Raw genomic sequence first — 21,503 nt, 5'->3', positions numbered from 1 at the left:
CAATAAAAACTCACTAATTATAACTCCACTTAGCGTTGTCCACTATGAGCATGTCCTGCATTGTATTACTTTTAGCTCTGCCCATTCTCTATAATTTTCACTCAACAAAAAATAGTTAATAATTTTTTAATTTTTTTTAAGAGCGAGCAGTTTAAGGCTCTCAGCAATATTGAGAGGAGGGTGCAGAGATTTCCCATATACACCATGGTCTCACCAGTGCATACCCTGTCCCATTTCCAACATCCCCACCAGAATGGTCCACTTGTTACAAAGGATGAGACTACACTGACACATTATTACCCCTCAAAGTCCATAGTTTACCACAGCAGTCACTCTTCTTGTCATTGTATAGTCCATAGGTCTGGACAAATGTATAATGAATGACATGTGTTATAAGAGTATCATACAGAGTATTTTCAATGCCCTAAAAGTCCTCTGGGTCTGCCTGTTCATCTCTTCCCTGACTTTTGGCCCTTAGAAATTACTGTTTTTTTATTGATGACATGATTGTGTCTTTTCCAATGTCCCATCATTGGAATCATACAATATGTAGCCTTTTCAGTTTACTCTGTCCCTTAGTCACATGCACTAAGTTTCCTCTATACCTTTTTGTTGCTTAGTAGATCATTTCTTTTTAGCACTGAATCATGTGCTGGATGTCCTACAGTTAATTTATCAATGCACCTATGGAAGAATATCTTGGTTGCTTCCAAGTTTTGATAGTTACAAATAAAGTTGCTATAAATATCCATATGTAGCTTTGTGTGTAGAGATATATTTTTTCTCTATTATTGGATCATATGGTAAGAGGATGATTAAGCAGATCCCATAGTCAAGATAGGGTACAAATAGACAACAATTAGACTGAGCTACTCAGAATAAATGAATACTCAAGACTAAATAAAGACTTCTGTATTTTTATCCATTAAATGAGACAGAACTTCTTAATTGACTTTTCTTTTCTTTTTCTTTTTTTTAATTGTATTATGTTAGTCACCATACAATATATCATTAGTTTTTGAATAGGGTTCCAAGATTCTTTGTTTCTGTATAGCACCCATTGCTCCATGCCACACGTGCCCTCCTTAATATCCACAACCAAGCTCACCCATCCCTTCACCCCCTTCCCTCTAAAACCCTCAGTTTGTTTCTCAGAGTCCACTGTCTTTTGTGGTTCATCTCCCTCTCCAATTTCCCACTTTCACTTTTCCTTTCCTTCTCCTAATGTCCTCCATGCTATTCCTTATGTTCCACAAGTAAGTGAAACCATATGATCATTGACTTTCTCTGCTGACTTATTTCACTCAGCATAATCTCCTCCAGTTCCATCCTTGTTGATACAAAAGTTGGATATTCATCCTTTCTGATGTCTAAGTAATAGTCCATTGCATATATGTACCACATCTTTTTTATCCATTCATCCATTAGTAGTAGGTACTACTAAAATAATACTAAGATAGTAAGTAAGTATCTTTACTTTTTAAAGGCCTTTGAATATTTTATTTCAATACCAAAATCACTTGCCATAAAAGATAAATGGTGAGAATAGCACATTTAAATAATAATTAAATATGATTTCTAGACTAAAAGAGGCTTCTATTTGTCTTGTTAAGGCAAATTTTCTCAGATGATTTTATCTTGAGCAGAGGGTGAAATTCTTTGCCTGTATATGGAAAAACTAACAAGTGGATTATGGTATGTACCAGTATGAAGTAAACTTCCACTAAGCCTATCTATACTGCATGAAAAAAATTTACATAAGGAGCTAAGCGTCTATGTGCAGATACTGCTTTATTTTACATTCCTATGAAAGGTCATAACCATGAGGTTGACAGTTGAGAGCCATCTTATGGTTTTCAGAGCAAGGGATAAGTAAGTAAATTCAATTGTTATTCAGATTAGACACAGCAAGGAAAAAACACTTTTGTATCTAGACAATTGTGTTCCTAATCTCAGATGGTTACCTCTTTATATATTTTCTTATTTTTGCCCTAAATAAACCATCTCTTTCTGGATCTGAATTGGGTATTTATTTATAGTAAATATAAATATAGTAAATATATGTTGTTGAGAGATATCACATCTCACTCTACAAGGTGGCTTTTTATTTTAACTTGTAGTATGTATTCATAGGTCTTTTTAAAAAGAAAAAAAATATATTTATTTATTTTAGAGTGAAAGAGAGAGAGCATGAGAGGTGGGAGGGGCAGAGGGAAAGAGAGGGAGGGAATCCTCAAGCAGAATCCCCACTAAGCCCCATGCAGGGCTCCATCCCAGGACCTTGAGATCATGACCTGAGGTAAAATCAAGTCAGCTGCTTAACCAACTGAGCAGCCTGAGGTCCCTATTTTCATAGGTCTTTTTATGTGTTTCTCTGATTCAGTGTTGACCCTTGAACAACATGAATTTGAACTACATAGTTCATATATTTGTGGACTTCTTACAGTACAGAACTGCAAATGAATTTCTCTTCCTTATGATTTTCTTAATAACAGTTTTTTCTCTATCGTAAGAACAAGTATGTAGTACTTGTACATACCAAATACAAACTAGATTGTATTCGTACAAGTACTACTTACAAGTACATACTTGTACTACATATAACTACTACATACTTGTATACATACCAATATGTAGTACTTGTACATACTGTAACATACCAAATATATGTTAACCAAACGTTTTACATTATCAGTAAGGCTTCTGGCCAACAGTAGGCTATTAGTAGATAAACTTTGCAGAAGTCATAAGTTACAAAAGGATTTCTGACTATGCAGGATATTGGTGCCCCAACCCTCATGTTGTTCAAACATCCACTGGAGTTTAGAAGCAGGTCTGTGCCTTCCAGTCAGCCTCCCCTTTATCCAGTTTCTCTTCCTGCAGCATTTGCATGGAACAGCAATGTAGTCTACAGTCTTATTCATTTGTTTTCTGTTTACTCAGTGAGAATACATATACCATGAAGGTAGGGTTTTGCCTGAATTTTCTTCTTACATCTTTAGTGCATTTTTAAAAGTGTTCGCCTATGGTAGGTTTTTCGGTAAGTATTTGTTGAGTAAGTGGTTGAATAAATGAGCAGAATAGTTACATTGTTTCCACTGAGGGATGTGCCAGGTTTATTTACTCAGTCCTCTGTTAAATAGATATTTGAGTTGTTTCTGGGTTTTCAGGATTTCATAGAAGATATATTGGCAAGCACCCTAGATTACTCTAGTGGAGACTGTGGCCTCCTCCTTTCCATCCACTCCCTCTCCTCTTGGTGACTAGTCTTACAACTACTCAGTTAACCAAACACACACCATGAAGGCCTAGATTCTTGCAGCATGAAAAGCCTACCCCTTGCTCTGATGCCATGCCAGGTCACTTCCTTGTGAATTAATTAGCATAATCCCATTTGATTATTGGCTCAGGGTTGTGCAAATGACCAGGTTCAGATAAAGATATACAATATGATGATGTCTGCTGGGGCTGTCTGGGTAAGACGGTTTCTAGATCTGGTGGGAGCAATTTTGTTTATCTCTTTCCCTGGATACAGACTAGAGAAAGTAGGGCCCTGAGGGCTTTTTGATCACAAGGCTTTATCCCTAGGATAAAGTGACAGAAATGACAGTAAATGAGAGTAATGCACAGGGCAAAGCCAGAAGTAAATTGGGTCCTTGACATTTTTGCATTGCTGAATCACAACATCACTGAAGCTTTCCTCATTTCTAAGTTTCCATTAATGCAAGACCTAATGAGCTGGATATTCTAGTCCTTGCAACTGAATGACTTCCAAATGCTACCCTCCCATGTATGCTTTATTTTGTTTTTACATGCATGTTTTATTAGGATAGAGTTCTAGAAGTGAAGCTGCTGGGTCAGAGAGTGCACAGATTTTACAGTTTAATGTAAATATACAAATTAAAAAGGGTTAGATTTTAAAAAGACAATAGAAGGCGATAAGAGAAACTGAAAAGGGACTATAGAATGGTATTAAGAAGTGGGATTCTTTTTTTTTTTTTTTTCCGTACTTCTCTTCAGGCCGGCCCTGATCTCTCACCGTTTATCTATCTCACTTAGCCGGCCAGGTCTCTGAATCTGCCCTCTACTTGGGCACAGGTGGGTAGGCGTATATTGATGGTGGCGATGGAGTGGAATAGAAAGCATTTCAGAGGAAACAGGAGAATTGTTCAGCTCATTTGTTTCTGCACAGAGGCCTTGGGTGTTTAGCTAAGGTAGATCTATAGCTACCTATTTTAACAAAGAGAAGTTATGTATAAAATTAATTTAAGCTCTACACAAACATAAAAGCAATTCAATGAGAAGTATGGAAATAAGACAGGACAGCTTAGTTATGATCAAATAGTTAGGAGACTTAAATGCAAAGAAAAGGAATTTGGTCTCCATCCTGGTGGCATTCACAAGGCAATATTAGGGGCTCAGGTCTGCTCCCTATGAACGTGCCATCCGGAGTTACAGAGGAATAGAAATTTGCTGATGGGGTGTGTACCTTCCCATACTTTCCTCTTCCAAAATACCCAGTATAGACTCCATGATTGTGTCCCCCCACCAAATGTATGTGCCCAAACCCTAATCCACAGTGGGATGGTATTAGGGGGCAGGGCCTTTGCAAGATTTAGATGAGGTAATAAAGATGGAGCCCCTGTGATGGGATTAGTGTCCTAATAAGGAGAGACTAGAGCCCTCTCTCTGCCCTGTGAGGACCCAGTGAGAAGGCCACTGTCTACATGCCAGAAGTGGGCCCCCACTTTTCTTTTTTTTTTTCTTTTCAGTGTAACAGAATTCATTGTTTATGCACCACACCCAGTGCTCCATGCAATACGTGCCCTCCATAATACCCACCACCTGTACCCCGACCTCCCACCCCCCGCCCCTTCAAAATCCTCAGATTGTTTTTCATAGTCTATAGTCTCTCATGGTTCATCTCCCCTTCCAGTTTCCCTCAACTCCCTTCTCCTCTCCATCTCATTGAGATACCACCTTACACCAGTAAGAATGGCCAAAATTAGCAAGACAGGAAACAATGTGTGTTGGAGAAGATGTGGAGAAAGGGGAACCTTCTTACACTCTTGGTGGGAATGCAAATTGGTGCAGCTACTTTGGAGAACAGTGTGGAGATCCCTTAAGAAATTAAAAATAGAGCTTCCCTATGACCCTGCAATTGCACTACTGAGTATTTACCCCAAAGATACAGATGTAGTGAAAAGAAGGGCCATCTGTACCCCAATGTTTATAGCAGCAATGGCCACGGTCGCCAAACTGTGGAAAGAACCAAGATGCCCTTCAATGGACGAATGGATAAGGAAGATATGGTCCATATACACTATGGAGTATTATGCCTCCATCAGAAAGGATGAATACCCAACTTTTGTATCAACATGGACAGGATTGGAAGAGATTATGCTGAGTGAAATAAGTCAAGCAGAGAGAGTCAATTATAATATGGTTTCACTTATTTGTGGGGCCCCCACTATTTCAATGGCACCTTGATCTTGGACTTCCCAGCCTCCAGAACCATGAGAAATTAATTTATGGTTAGTCTATGGCATTTTTGTTGTAACTGTCTAAACTGACTAAGATAAGATCCCTCCTTCACCTTATTAAGGAAGCTGGGAACATTTCTCCCTTTCAAACCTCCTCCACCTCCTCCAGTGTTTCCATGCTCAGATCCCATGATGTCTTTTTCCTGGATCCAGACCTCATATGCACAAGAATCCTATGTTGAGACTTGTACTCCAAGCCAACTCGGTAGCCAAATCTATGAACTTGGTGTATTAGATCTATTTTCTGCAAACATACTTGCATTTGTACTTCCTTTTTCTTATAGTTCAAAACACTACATTATTTGGTCTGAGATTTGGGGGACTGGTGGTGGAAGAGGGGCACAGATTGCCTGCAGACATCATCACTGCTATAGCAATAAAACCCCATAGGGAAAACAAGAAAGATCTTAGAGAATTGTAACACATATGTTGATAAAACCTTGGAGAATGCAGGAAATCAGTGATTTGTAAAAATTTCTTCACATGGAGGTTTTCATCATCTAGCCTCACAGAGTTTCAGATAGATTAGAGCACAGAAGGTGACCATGGTGTCATGGCAATGGCAATGCATCGGCAATCAGGATAGCTGGAGCTTGGTCTCTGCCTGACTATGAGCTTGCCAAAGGACTTTGGGCAGTTGAATTTCACTTTCTGCACCTTGGTGTCATCCTCTGTTCAAAATGTGACAGTAACAATGACCTTTAGGCTTATCCATGCTTATACCCTCAATAGACCACACAGAGCCAAGCAGATAGTAGGTGATCACTAAATTCACTTTGAGCAGGTGTAATGAATCATAACCTAACCTCTCCATTTTATGCTCATGTAATAGTTCAATCCTATGTCCACCTTCTTATTCAGCAGCTGGTTTGAAGAGAAAGATCATAAATACTAAGTCAGAACAGTTCATGGGCACAGGTGATGTGGAATAAACGTTTTTATTTAGATACTGTTTTAGGCATGGTTGGAAATGAAATTGACCAAAAGAATGGTGCATAGAGCAATACACATCCTTACATGCTTAGTTGGCAGAAATGGTTTGCCGAATCCAGCTCACGTAGTTGCAGACCTTGGTGTAGACACCAGGTTTGCCCTTTTGAGCACAGCCAATACCCCAGGAGACAATGCCCTGGAGCTCTCTGTTGCAGACCACAGGGCCACCAGAGTCACCCTGTGCAAGAAGGAAGAGGCAGTAAGAACTCCCAACTATGCCAAGATGAGAGCAAAACTCAACATTGTTTCTCCATGACCCTGGGTCTGTTTTCCCAGGTTGCTGATTCTCTAGGAAGCATCTTCCCTTCCCCTGGAAATCCAATTCTCAATCTCTGAATACATGGCTCTCTTTTCTCCTCCCATCTCTTAGCTCCTGCTTTTTTCTTAGTGGCAGGCATGCAGGACCAAGAAGAAGTATAGGACTGGTGAGTGCAACGCTGCCCAGCTAACCCTGCCTTTTTTCAGAAAGTTTCCTTCTACAATATTGCTCCTCAGAAGGGCACCAGGATGTTCTGCTTCCACGCCATCTTCTGTGTATTTTTACCCTTAGCACTAGCTATTAATGTTTGAAAAAGATAATTTATCACTGATCCCAAATCTCTGTAGTCCGTTATAATCCGTTACAGAGATAACTTTTCAGCCTGTGTTTTGGGAAAGGGAACTGTGGTGGAAGTGCATGAAGCTCAGCTGGAAGGAGTATAAAGAAACTGACCTGGCAAGAGTCCTTTCCACCCTGCATGTAGCCCAGACAGATCATGTTGCTGCTGATCTGACCAGGGTAGGCATTGCGGCAAGTGCTGTCAGAGAGGATGGGAGCTTGAAGACACTGCAGGACATCAGGATACCTTTCTGTAGGGCAGCAGAGTAAAAATGGAAGACTATTACCTATAGGATTCCTGGAGATTTCTTTGCCTATCTCCCTTCACCTTCGCTACTCTCTCAGATTGCCAGTATCTTCTGCTTTAGAAGAACAGTTATCTGGAATGACTTCCAGTTTTAATCAACAAGTTGTTCTCTCTGATGTTAGCAGCAGTGACTACAGATCTCAAATCTAGAGACTCTTTCTCAAGCAGGTCTCTACTTTAGACTGTACCAAATCCCTCTGTTCTGCTTACCTCCTCAGTTTGTACTTCTTTGCAAATCACTAATCACATTTCAGTTGAATATCTGCCATCTTTATCATGGCTCATTTTTGCTGTGTTTCCCAGCAAAGGCATCTTCTTAAGATTCCATATCTACAAACGATCCTCTGGGAAACTTGCCTTGAGTGACAATTCAGACTAACTGAGCCTCTACATGTCCTTCACTTCTAGGATTTCCAGACCTGGTGCTTTTGTTCCAGGTGACACTTACGCCCAGTACTCAGGGTGTTCCCCCAGCCAGAGATGAGGCACTGGGTACCAGCAGCTGCACAGGATTTTGGCAGAGAGATAGAAGACACTCGAGAGTTGAGGGTGGCAGGAGAGCTCAGTTTAATCAGCATGATGTCATTATCCATAGTGTTTTGGTTGTATCTGGGGTGGCGAATGACCTTGGCTGAATTGATGAATTGCTCACCACCCTCAGAGACTGCGATGTTGTGTTCTCCCAGACGCACCTGGATTCGGCTGGATCAAAGAATGCAAAGCTTTTAAGGACCAAGTTGAGCTTTTCCCTTTTCCCAGTTCACCCGTCATCGGCACGAACACCATCCCCCACAAGCATTTCCACACACAGAAAATAATGCATTAAGATAGCCCTATCAGACATGGTGCAGGTGACCGTGACTTTAAGGTGGGTGTCCGTATCAGTACAGACTCACAGCCCACTGTCTTGTTAGAAGGTTAGTTCCCATGACTAGTGATGCCAATAAAACGATGTTAGGTGAAGCAGGAATTGGTGATGACTTCTCAGCACCTGCCACTTCTCCTCTGGTTCAGATTATGTATTATTCTGGGGAGATGTGGCAGGAATCAGAGACATGACAGAAATTTAAGGAGGCAGAATGAACTATGTTCATTTTCAATATTGTACTGCAGGCTTCATGTGGATTATTTCCTCCATATTGAGCTATAATGATTAAGAATATTTATTGATTCATGCTCTTGAGCTAGTTCAGAGTATTCTTCATCACTCACTAGTTCCCCTCTCCCCATGTCTTTGGTACCATCACTTGGAAGGACATCAGGGAACTCTAAGTTTACCTTTCCATGTAAAATTCCCTCCATATATCATTGAGTGCCTGGGGGGAAAGATTAGCCTCCTAGAAATGAACGCTCCCCCCTCAAACATAACTGTGTAGTTTACCCTGATTGTTCTTTGGCTTTGCTGGGGCATGAGTTGTTCTGAGAGAACAGGGAGGTGAGGACTGGTTACTTACGACTTGTAGCAGTGAGCTGCGGACACCACCCACTGGGAATTGATGAGGGAACCACCACAGAAGTGATAGCCCGAGTTCAGGGACACCTGGTAGGGAACAGAATTCCTCTGACAGGTGTAGCCCCCAACGATCTTGTCATCATCATCAATGGGGAAAGCAGCTGACCAGGAAAAGTTGGAAACAATCCGTTAAACAGATCCATCTTGGAATTTCTACTTACCGCCAAGTTTTGGGGGATTAATTATAAAAGCAAAGATCATTTTTTCCTGTCACACATAATCAGGAAATGGTGATAACATAATTTTTTCATGATTTTTCCAAATCTTATTATTCAATACCCTTAACACATACCCTATTTAACTGTTATAACTATCTAATTTTTTAAATTTGTGTTTTAAATTTGATAAATATACTGTGTTCTACATATGCAACACACACACATGCACATACACACACACACACACACACACCCCTTCCTCAGAGACTATTTATGTAAAAAATGCCGTGAACATTACTATCTAAGTAAAGAATACTTTTTGTACAAAACTTTGCTCAGCAGAAATGCAAATAGGTGTTCAATAATGTTTTGCAGTAACCATACTTAAGTTTATTTATAATAGTTGGTATAGGGTAGATATCCTCATGAAGTAACAGAAAGGAAGGTTTTAGAAGACTCCTAAGAATGTTTCAGCCTAGAAGGAATTGGGAGTTTTGTACTCTTGCTCCCCCAATTTCTTTCCTTTTTTTTTTTTTTAATTTGTTTATTTATTTATTTTTATTTTTTATTTTTTATAAACATATATTTTTATCCCCAGGGGTACAGGTCTGTGAATCACCAGGTTTACACACTTCACAGCACTCACCAAAGCACATACCCTCCCCAATGTCCATAATCCCACCCCCTTCTCCCGCTCCCCCAATTTCTATTTGGGTTCTTGTCTAAAATTTTCATGACATAATTTCATGGAACATTTTATGGTTTCCCTTTCCAGCCTTTCCCCTTATGTCAATTACCTTTATAACATTTTAAAATCTACTCAGCATTCTAAAATCTGCCCACCACTTTATTAAGATTTCTGTGGCTCCCAAAGTCAATGATTGTGTTATACATACCCTATTGTTCAAGTATTTTAAAGTAATTTTGGGAAGATATTTCCACATGTATAGACTAATGTATTGAATTTATAATCATCCAATTCAGGAAAGATTCATTGTAAGATTTGTATAAAATTTGGTAGTATGAAAAGCCAGAAATAGACATTTTTCTTTCTTCTGATGATTAAATGATATGTTATTTTTCACCAGAGAGATTTCATTAGCAAGGATGTTGTAAAACCTAGCCCCTAGCTTTTATTCATGAGAAATGAAGTACCTTCACTTGTCAAGATCCCTGTGAAGATGTCTGTTGGTATAGAGGAGACTCAGGCTTTGACCTTCATAGCCTCTTCAATGAGCCCAAGACTAGTCACTACTCCCACTTTTATCTCCCAATTATTAACTTCAAATGCTCAGAAAGGTCAAAACAACATTTCCTTAATGTGGAAATATATTTTCTTTTTTTTTTTTTTTTTTAAAGATTTTATTTTTTTGACAGAGAGAAATCACAAGTAGATGGAGAGGCAGGCAGAGAGAGAGGGAAGCAGGCTTCCTGCTGAGCAGAGAGCCCGATGCGGGACTCGATCCCAGGACCCTGAGATCATGACCTGAGCCGAAGGCAGCGGCCTAACCCACTGAGCCACCCAGGCGCCCCTGGAAATATATTTTCTGTTTCTCTCTTTCTCCATAGATTTTACCTTGAAGTTCAGGGCAATTTCTTCCTCTTTATACTTTCTACGCTAAGTACTCTTGCTCACTATCATCTTTCCCCCACTAGGGAGATTAAATTATGTATAGACATTGTAGAACTCTAGTCCCTCCCTTTATGGTGGTTTTGGTTACCCTTGGTTCACCAGAGTCAAGAAGCAGATGATCCATTTTCTGATGTATCCTCTGAAGGTCATTAGTAGCCTAACACTAGGTCACAATTCCTATGTCATTTACCCCACCTCTCCTCATCATGTAGGCATTTTATCATCTCATATCATCAGAAGAAAACTGAGTACATACATTAAGATATTTTGAGAGAGAGAGAGAGAGACAGAAGAGCATAGTCATATAACTTTTATAACACCATATTGTTATAATTTTCTCTGATATACTAAATTTATTGTTAATCCCTTACTGTTCCCAACTTGTAAATTAAACTTTATCATGGGTATGTATATGTGGGGAAAGGAAACGTAGTATAATAGGGTTCAGTATAATCTGTGGCTTCAGGCATCTAGTGGGGGTGGATGTAGCTGCCACAGAGAAAAGGGTACTACTATATACACTGTCATTTCAATATTTTAAGCTTCCTAAGTACAGAGACTCTATTCCGCATTCATTGTTGTCTTCCAGAGTACAAACTGCAAACAAATACATCAAGGGCATACACAGAATCATTTATTATTATAGACTCACCAGCAGCTCCCAGCAGGGCAAGGAAGATGAAGGTCTTCATGGTTGCTCCCTGGAATTTGACTGGGGAATGTGATGAACATCTCTCATCCACAGCTATTTATACCTCCAGGTCTGACATCAACACCCATGGCCCTGGGTGCCAGAAAACTGATTTTATTGGAAACTTATTAATCTGAATTTATAATTCAATTTTGTGCCAAATCAAAGATAATTCAGTATCAGATTTAAACATTATCTTTTGTCTAGTTTTCCAAAAGGTTATGGGAATGGAAGTAATAAACCCAGCTGGTATGTTGTGTTCCCCATAATACAGAAGTAAGTTGGAGCAAGGTCATGGAATGAGGCTCATTCCTGGGTGTCCTCAGTCCCAGGCAAAGGTCTTAGGTATTTGGTTGTCTCAACTATGAACTTTTATCTTGAGGACCATCTTGAACACTACTCCCTTGATGTTTAATTAACATTGACTCTTTCACAATTACATAATTTTTCTGTGATATCTCTGGTCTTGGATATCCATGTTAACTTTTCATTATTAATAGGGACACCTTGTTTCCCTGAGAAAAGAAAAATGTTCTGAATTGAAGCTATGATCGGTCTAGATGGAAGAGTGAAAGAATCACATTTACTGGAACTTACTATATATTTTACATATATAAAAACATTGTATATATTAATTTAGTAATTCTCATTACAACTCTAGAAGCTACCTATTACTATCCCATTTTACATATGGGAAAACTGAGGCACACGAAATTGCAGGAACTTGACCAAAACCACATAGCAAGTATACAGTGGGGTCAGGATTCCAAACCAGGGAATCTGGCTTTGGAGTCTCTGTGCTTAACTGTTGTATAGCACTTCATTAAGTTTGCCACATTCTGGACAGCATGATAATGCAGAAATCTTGGCCAACAATGAGAGAATCCATATTTATGAAGTGCTTCTTATGTGTCAGGCACTGTGAATGAGATTTATATCCATCAATTTATTTGATCCTTACCAACTGCTTTATAAGTGTTCTAATTTTTACCATTTTATAGATGGGGAGGTTGAAGCTTAGAGAAATTACACGTTTTGCTCCAAGTTTTATACACTTTAATGATCAACACAGGATTCAAACTCAAGCAGCTTCATTTCTGAGGCCGTGGCCTCCACTGTAATGCCATAAATGTAATAAACACAATAAACAATCTAACTCTACCAAATTAAAATGACTCTAGGGACCAGATGAAATTCTTGGAAATATCTAAGAAATGTGTTCCTGGAGCAGGAGTTGTCATAATTAATAAGGCATGGCAGAAACTTCCAGAATAAGTGAATCTCAGGAAGAACTAAACTCTAGCTGCATATAACCAGATTCTCCTCCTACACATCATAATGACCTACCAGGATGTTACGTCTACTTTAGCAAATCCTCCTTCATGAGTAGTTTATTTCCTTTACTTTTGAAATGTTGCTGTTAAAAAGATGACTAACTAGAAGGCAGGATTGCATTTGGGACCAGGTAATTCTGTGTTGTGGGGAACTGCTCTGCACTCTATAGGATATTTGTAAGCATCTCTTGCCTTAGTTACAAGTACCACCAGCCCCTCCTCCCAATTATGATAACCAAAATGTCTCTAGACATTGTTAAAGTTCTCTTGGGATCAAAATAATCCCCAGCTGGGGACAGCTGATCTAAGGAAAATAGACAGGCAAAGTAGCTTCTAAGGCCATAGCCATGAGAAAGTGCCTTGAACATTAGAACAAAGTAGGCTCTCGTTAAGTACTGCATGAACAACACATAAGGCAGGCGGTTGCCACTGATCCCTAAAAACCAGGGAAACTATGGAAAGGTCCAGACTCACAATGAAGAAGGGAGAGCCTTCTCATCTTGTCCAATTATCTTCCATTTTGACACCTCCATGTTGAGGTGTTAGAAGATGTATAATCCTGTATCAACCCAGGAACTTCCCCTGAACCTCATCAGAGACCTTAGTCCATATGGAAAACACAATGTCTTGGAGCAGTTTCCACAATAATTGGCTCGTGTGCTGCTGCATTTCAGGGAGTTCTCTCTGGTGCATTGGGCTTTATCACTAGGACCCTTCTTCCTGGAAAGGGAACTGTGAGGGTTGCTAAAGAAGGGGAATTATTTAGGATCAATTACAAATTGGGATTTTTTATTTGGGAATTTTTTATTTGGGATTTTTATTTGGGAATAAACATGGACCCCTCTGGGGGCAGTGTGATGATTCTTCAGTCATCCAAAGCAGGAGCAGGGATGTGGGGGAAAACAGCGCGTGATTGTTTCTGGGCTTCAGTTATTCCCAAATAACTCCCACGTGTTGCATGGAAACCACTGAACACAATCCCTGTAATGTAAATGACGTTTTGAGTTTTAAATGAACTTTTTTCCTGAACCTCTTCTCAAGAAAAGATGTTGATATGTCATGGGTTGGTGAATTTTTATCTAATGTATGTTAAAAGGAACCTATGCTATTTAATAATACAGCTCTTTAAATAATAATGGTTGTTTGTGTGCTGCCTGATACCAGGTTGAAGATTGGTCATTTTAGTATGTGTTTCCAAAGAAAGTACATGATGAAGATGTTTGGAGATGCACATTGCCTAGTGCATTATTACATATTAGGCAGAGGGCTGGCTGGACAAAATGAGAATGGAAAACCTCAAGGATCACTGATGGTGGTGGCTGTGCTGGCTGCTGGGGATAGAAGGCCTATGGAGCTGAGCAGATCTGGAGATTAAAGAAAAAAGAAAAGCACAGCAAGTGGAAAAGACTAGGAGAACGCTCCGTGCTGGAGGCCAGGAGAATACGAGTCTGTATGAGGTATCTCTGTACATAAGTATCATGTCGTCATTTAAATGGGTGAACAAACCCGAAGATAACCCTTGCACCATTGTGTGGAAGCTCAGACCTACAAGATATATTTTGCTTCTGAGATACTGTGAATCATTCTGTGAAGTTGGGGCCTGGAGAATTGGGTTGAAATTTCTCAGATTCAAGAGACATACATGCACTTTATGTGTGCAAAACATCTATCCTCAATAACATCTATGAATTCTTATTTACAGTCAACAATAGACATGCCACAGTGTGTGTATGTGTGTGTGGGGGGGGGTCTCCTTCTTCAGTCACATCCATGAAAAGAGCCACATGCTGTGTGTGGGAATGCCCACATTCCTTTGGCTCAGCAGGACATGTTGGTACCTATACTTTTTTTCCTAACTTCAAACACATGGTGTCCCAGAGGCATGTGTTTGTATTTAATGAATCTGTATTTGTCACCTTTTTTTCCCATGGACATGGCTTAGTGGCCTTGAAGGACTATTTAAACTTGTGCCTGAATGGGGTGCTGGCTGCGCTCCAGCAAATATATTCACATTTATATTGGCAAAAGCAAGGGTGTCTGGCCTCTGAAAGCAATTTTAAGATCTTTTCCTTAATGGATCTTTTCTTTTTTCTTTTCTTTTCTTTTTTTTTTTTTTTGACATAGGAATACATTTTATTTTTTTTAATTTTTTTCATTGATTTTTTTTTTAACTTTCTTTTCAGTGTAACAGTATTCATTGTTTTTATACCACACCCAGTGCTCCATGCAATACGTGTCCTCTCCAATACCCACCACCTGGTTCCCCCAACCTCCCACCCCCTTCCCCTTCAAAACCCTCAGGTTGTTTTTCAGTGTCCATAGTCTCTCATGGTTCTCCTCCCCTTCCAATTTCCCTCAACTCCCTTCTCTCTATCTCCCAATGTCCTCCATGCTATTTGTTATGCTCCACAAATAAGTGAAACCATATGATAATTGACTCTCTCTGCTTGACTTATTTCACTCAGCATAATCTTTTCTGTCCCATCTATGTTGCTACAAAAGTTGGGTATTCATCCTTTCTGATGGAGGCATAATACTCCATAGTATATATGGACCACATCTTCCTTATCCATTCATCCGTTGAAGGACATCTTGGTTCTTTCCACAGTTTGGCGACCGTGGCCATTGCTGCTATAAACATTGGGGTACAGATGGCCCTTCTTTTCACTACATCTGTATCTTTGGGGTAAATACCCAGTAGTGCAATTGCAGGGTCATAGGGAAGCTCTATTTTTAATTTCTTGAGGAATCTCCACACTGTTCTCCAAAGTGGCTGCACCAACTTACATTCCCACCAACAGTGGGAAAGGGTTCCTCTTTCTCCATATCCTTTCCAACACACGTCGTTCCCTGTCTTGCTAATGTTGGCCATTCTAACTGATGTAAGGTGATATCTCAAGGTGGTTTTAATTTGAATCTCCCTAATGGCTAGTGATGATGAACATTTTTTCATGTGTCTGATACCCATTTGTATGTCTTCATTGGAGAAGTGTCTGTTCATATCTTCTGCCCATTTTTTGATATGATTATCAGTTTTGTATGTGTTGATTTTGAGGAGTTCTTTATAGATCCTGGATATCAACCTTTTGTCTGTACTGTCATTTGCAAATATCTTCTCCCATTCCGTGAGTTGTCTCTTTGTTTTGTTGACTATTTCCTTTGCTGTGCAGAAGCTTTTGATCTTGATGAAGTCCCAAAAGTTCATTTTCGCTTTTGTTTCCTTTGCCTTTGGAAACATATCTTGAAAGAAGTTGCTGTGGCTGACATCAAAGAGGTTACTGCCTATGTTGTCCTCTAGGATTCCAATGGATTCCTGTCACACATTGGGGTCTTTTATCCATTTTGAGTTTATCTTTGTGTACAGTGTAAGAAAATGGTCGAGTTTCATTCTTCTACATATAGCTGTCCAATTTTCCCAGCACGATTTATTGAAGAGACTGTCTTTTTCCCACTGTATATTTTTTCCTGCTTTGCTGAAGATTATTTGACCATAGAGTTGAGGGTCCATATCTGGACTCTCTAATCTGTTCCACTGGTTGGATGTTTCTGTTTTTATGCCAGTACCATGCTGTCTTGGTGATCACAGCTTTGTAATAAAGCTTGAAATCAGGTAACGTGATGCCGCCAGTTTTATTTTTGTTTTTCAACATTTCCTTAGTGATTTGGGATCTCTTCTGATTCCATACAAATTTTAGGATTATTTGCTCCAGCTCTTTGAAAAATACCAGTGGAATTTTGATTGGAATGGCATTAAAAGTACAGATTGCTCTCGGCAGTATAGACATTTTAAGAATGTTTATTCTTCTGATCCGAGAGCATGGAAGGGACCTCATAGATATATACAGAACATTCCACCCTAAAACAACAGAATACTCATTCTTTTCAAGGGCACATGGAACCTTCTCCAGAATAGACCACACACTGGGTCACAAATCAGGACTCAACCGATACCAAAAGACTGAGATTATTCCCTGCATATTCTCAGATCACAATGCTTTGAAACTGGAGCTCAATCACAAGGAAAAGTTTGGAAGGAACTCAAGCACCTGGAAGCTAAAGACCACCTTGCTTAAGAATTCTTGGATCAACCAGGAGATCAAAAAAGAACTTAAACAATTCATGGAAACCAATGAGAATGAAGACACTTCGGTTCAAAACCTATGGGATACAGCAAAGGCAGTCCTAAGGGGGAAATACATAGCCATCCAAACCTCCCTCAAAAAAATTGAAAAATCCAGAATACACCAGCTGTCTCTACACCTTAAAAAACTGGAGAATCAACAACAAATCAAACCAACTCCACACATAAGAAGGGAAGTAATCAAGATTAGAGCAGAGATCAATGAGGTAGAAAGTAGAGATACAGTAGAACGTATCAATGAAACTAGAAACTGGTTTTTTAAATGAATCAATAAGATAGATAAACCATTGGCTACACTAATCCAAAAGAAAAGAGAGAAAGCTCAAATTAATAAAATATGAATGAAAAGGAGTGATCACAACTAACACCAAGGAAACACTCATCAGAAGTTATTATCAACAGTTATATGCCAATAAGCTAAGCAACCCAGATGAAGTGGATGCATTCCTGGAAAACTATAAACTCCCAAAATTGAACCAGAAAGAAATTGACAACCTGAATAGACCAATATCTAGTAACGAGATTGAAGCGGTGATCAAAAACCTCCCAAAAAACAAGAGCCCAGGACCTGATGAATTCCCTGGGGAATTCTACCAAACTTTCAAAGAAGAAATAACACCTATTCTCCTGAAGCTGTTTCAAAAAATTGAAGCAGAAGGAAAACTTCCAGACTCTTTTTATGAAGCCAGCATTACCCTGATCCCCAAACCAGGCAAAGACCCCACTAAAAAAGGAGAATTTCAGACGAATATCCCTGATGAATATGGATGCTAAGATTCTCAACAAGATCCTAGCAAACAGGATCCAACAGCACATTAAAAAGATTATCCACCATGACCAGGTGGGATTCATCCCTGGGTTACAAGGATGGTTCAACATTCACAAATCAATCAATGTGATAAAACAAATCAATAAGAGAAGAGAGAAGAACCACATGGTCCTCTCAATTGATGCAGAAAAAGCATTTGACAAAATCCAGCATCAATTCCTGATTAAAACTCTTCAAAGTATAGGGATAGGGGGAACATTCCTGAACTTGATAAATTCTATCTATGAAAGACCCACAGCAAATATCATCCTCAATGGGAAAAAGCTTGCAACCTTCCCACTGAGATCAGGAACACGACAAGGATGCCCACTCTCACCACTCTTGTTCAACATAGTATTAGAAGTCCTAGCAACAGCAATCAAACAACAAAGAGAAATAAAAGGTATCCAAATTGGCAATGAAGAAGTCAAACTCTCTCTCTTCGCAGATGACATGATTCTTTATATGGAAAACCCCAAAGACTCCACCCCCAAACTACTAGAACTCATGCAGCAATTCAGTAACGTGGCAGGATACAAAGTCAATAATCAGTGGCTTTCTTATACACTAACATTGAAAATACAGAAAAGGAAATTAGAGAATCCATTCCATTTACTATAGCACCAAGAACCAAAAGATACCTGCAAATAAATCTAACCAAAGAGGTAAAGGATCTGTACTCAAGGAACTACAGAACACTCATGAAAGAAATTGAAGAAGAAATAATGGGTCTTTTCTTTAATGGAGTCTGTTTTTCTTTTTCCTTACCTCTTCCAGCCACTTTCCTGCCTAATACAATGTGAGTGCCTGAGGCCATTACTGGCTCTTTACCACTGCAACAGGAAGGGAAATTTTTAAAGAAGGATTCCGCTCCCCAGAAAGAGGTAGACTAAGTTACTGAAAAACTGAAATAAGCAATCAGGGCAACAAGACTATAAAAAGGAACAAGTTACAAAGCATGTGCTTGTGTCATAAACTTGATGTTAACCTGGCAGTCTATGCGAAGCTGAATTTCTAATCATTGCCATTAGGCAGAAAATCAGTGGTGGCAAAGAGAATGGAATTTCTTGGTAAAGTGAACCCTGGAACCAGACAGGTTTCCTTGAGAACACTGCTCAAAAATGCAATTGGCTTGAGGAGATTTCTATTCTAGCTCCAAGGGATTCTCTCCAGAAAATTGCAGGCAGGGCTTAGCAAGTTTTGGGTTTGTTTTTTTTTTTTTTTTTTTTTTTAAAGAGCCCAACAGTAAATGGTTTAGGGACTACAGGCAATGCATTCTCTGCCACGACTGCCCTGAATTTGCTGCATGAAAGCAGGGTGTGCATGGGTGGGGACAGCTAAGTTCCAGGAAACCTATTTGCTAAAACATGCTGCAGTCCAATTTGTCCCTGGGTTGTTGACCTGTTTGTTGACCTTGCTCTAGAATATAAGGAAGGAACCATTTTTTTTTAAAGATTTTATTTATTTATTTGACATAGAGAGAGTGATCACAAGTAGGCAGAGAGGCAGCAGAAAGAGGGAAGCAGGCTCCCCGCTGAGCAGAAAGCCCAGTGCGGGGCTCAGTCCCAGGACCTGAGATCATGACCTGAGCCAAAGGCAGAGGCTTAACCCATGGAGCCACCCAGGTGCCCCAAGAAAGGAACCATTTAAATGTCCTATATCTTGACTTAAAATTGAATGGTGGTTCAGTTTCAGTGATCAGGTGGCTTGAAATAAAACTAGTAATCTTAAGAGAACTAGCTCATGTGGTCTTTACTTCAAGAAAAGATTTAAGGAGAAAGTAAGAAGTGGGAGACTGGGGATTTAGGGCTGGGCTATCAGAGTGACACAGAGCAAGGCAGAACAAAGAAGAGAATCATGGAGGCAGAAACTTGTACCGAAGTATAAGACACAATAAAATTCTGGGAAAGAATGTTTTGATCTGGCCACCAGCGTTCAGGCTTTCATTCTGTTGCTAGCTTCTATTTGGGGGGTCTTTGCACATTAATATCCTCATGTATAAAATGAACACCCACATAAAACCATGAGGAAATAAGAGAAGTTAACACAACCTTTGATTCACATAGAAGAGTTTTGATGAAGTGTTAAACAAACTAAATTATGTCGCTGTCAGAATTCACTTCGTGCTGCTCTCTTTCCTTTTGCAGCCAGATCCCAACAGAGTCAGTGGAGCAGCACACCTTATAAAAGAAAAAGTAAGTTGTATCACAGAAGCAGACAGGTGTGTATACCAGTCACGTTATGGGTCTTCCTTCAGTCTCTTCATTGCATGGTGCAGGCCCTTGTGGCCTTTCCCATTCATTCCCACCTCCTTGCCAAACATACTGTACATTCTAGTCCCGAGCCCTTCAGAAGACTCATATTCCCACTTGTGTCCTGATCTCTTTCCCCCATCAGTTGGTTTACAATGATTTAAGATTGTCTTTCTCTTTTGTTAGTATACTGCCCATGCCAAAGGGTTAGTCCAGCCCTCACTAATGCCCCCCACGTTCTGAGCCATCTCCCTGCTGCTGTGTGGGGTCATTTACCTCCATCCTCCTTCCCCCACCAGTGCCCCCACCTCCCTGACTTTGTGCTAGGCTGGTCTAGGCTTGCAGTAGCTCTGCTGTTTTCTCAACCTCTTTCAATCTATTTCACATTATTTGCTCTTTTCATTATCTCTTAAGTTATTGGAATAAAGAAAACACACACACACACACAAGGATCACAAAACTGTCAAGAGAAAGACCAAGAAAATTTTCTCTCAACTCCCATATATTCCTATTATATCAAGAAGGATTAGTGGAGTGGAATAATTTTAAGAACCATTTGCATGAAAGAAAGGAAGAGAGAGTGCTCGCTTCAGCAGCACATGTATTAAAATTAGAACGATACAGAGGTTATTAGCATGGCCCCGGTACAAGGATGAGAAACCATCACCGCAATCAAGATCATCAACATAGCATTAAAAAAAAAAAAAAAAAAGATAGTCAAAAGGAAGAAGAAGAAGAAGGGGAGGGAGAGAAGTTTCTAGATCTGAGGTCTGGCAGTGGTTTTATCAAAAATAAGATTTTTTATATAAAGCAATATTCCTAGATGATTTGTGCTAGGTGAACAGAGAGGAGCACTTTGGTTCCCTCAAGAAGCTAACAGCACAGGGAAGGGTGTGACTTGGGTAGAATATTTGGCTAGCCCTTGTGGGAGTCTGTATATTTTCGGCCCATCGACAGACCTTGCCAAGCCCCAAGAAGGCCTCAAATGCATGTAGTCTCTTCAACGCTAATTTTCCTACTACAACAAGAGAGTCCAAAACTGACATGTCTTGGGGCTCCTATGCAGGTCTGAAGCCAAGAATCCAGAGGAGACAAAGCTGAGTGGGGTTGGATGAAAGACAATAACGGGAGCACTTCTGTGAAACACACTCTGCCTCCAGATCTCGAGTCTCTAGGTTCTGGTTTATGTACACTGCCCTGATGCAGTTACTAACTGTGCCACTTTCCATTCTTAAAAATGTCCCAGTTTTTTAAAAAAAGGCCCCAGTTTGGTCAATAAATTAGGCAGCTACCTGGTTACATAGCAAGGTCTCATGTGACAAACAGAGCAAGAATTTGAGTCTGTGCTTGACTGAGTGTGTCCCTTCCAGACTCTCAGTCATTGTTTTCCATTCCCCACCTTGTTCCAGGTAAGGCAGAAACCTACATACTTGCTGCAGGGCTTCTGACCTACCCAGAAGACCCAGAACGTGGAAATTTAGTCTCTAACACTGTCTTCCTTCAATGCTGAAGAGAAAAAAAAAAAAAAGCAC

The 21,503-nt window shown here is 39.8% G+C and overlaps 1 protein-coding gene and 1 non-coding gene across 2 annotated transcripts; one reads left to right on the top strand and one right to left on the bottom strand.

Annotated features, from left to right (window-relative positions):
- Window positions 1-6,462: 6,462 nt before the first annotated feature.
- On the bottom strand, window positions 6,463-11,506 carry LOC116569687 (cationic trypsin). The gene is made up of 5 exons (XM_032306130.1): window positions 11,398-11,506; window positions 8,896-9,055; window positions 7,890-8,143; window positions 7,249-7,385; window positions 6,463-6,714 (listed from the first exon to the last, which is right to left on the bottom strand). The coding sequence occupies exons 1-5, from the start codon at window positions 11,435-11,437 to the stop codon at window positions 6,565-6,567; spliced, it is 741 nt and encodes a 246-aa protein (XP_032162021.1). The 5' UTR covers window positions 11,438-11,506; the 3' UTR covers window positions 6,463-6,564.
- Window positions 11,507-20,551: 9,045 nt separating this feature from the next.
- Window positions 20,552-20,659, top strand: LOC116569749. Its single transcript, XR_004277177.1, has one exon. It is a non-coding gene; the product is annotated as a U6 spliceosomal RNA (small nuclear RNA).
- The last annotated feature ends 844 nt before the right edge of the window (window positions 20,660-21,503 follow it).

This window comes from Mustela erminea, chromosome 11 (assembly GCF_009829155.1).
Source record: "Mustela erminea isolate mMusErm1 chromosome 11, mMusErm1.Pri, whole genome shotgun sequence".
NCBI lineage: Eukaryota > Metazoa > Chordata > Mammalia > Carnivora > Mustelidae > Mustela > Mustela erminea.
The sequence above is the reverse complement of the archived record's forward strand: the minus strand, read 5'-3'. Positions and strand labels throughout refer to the sequence as shown.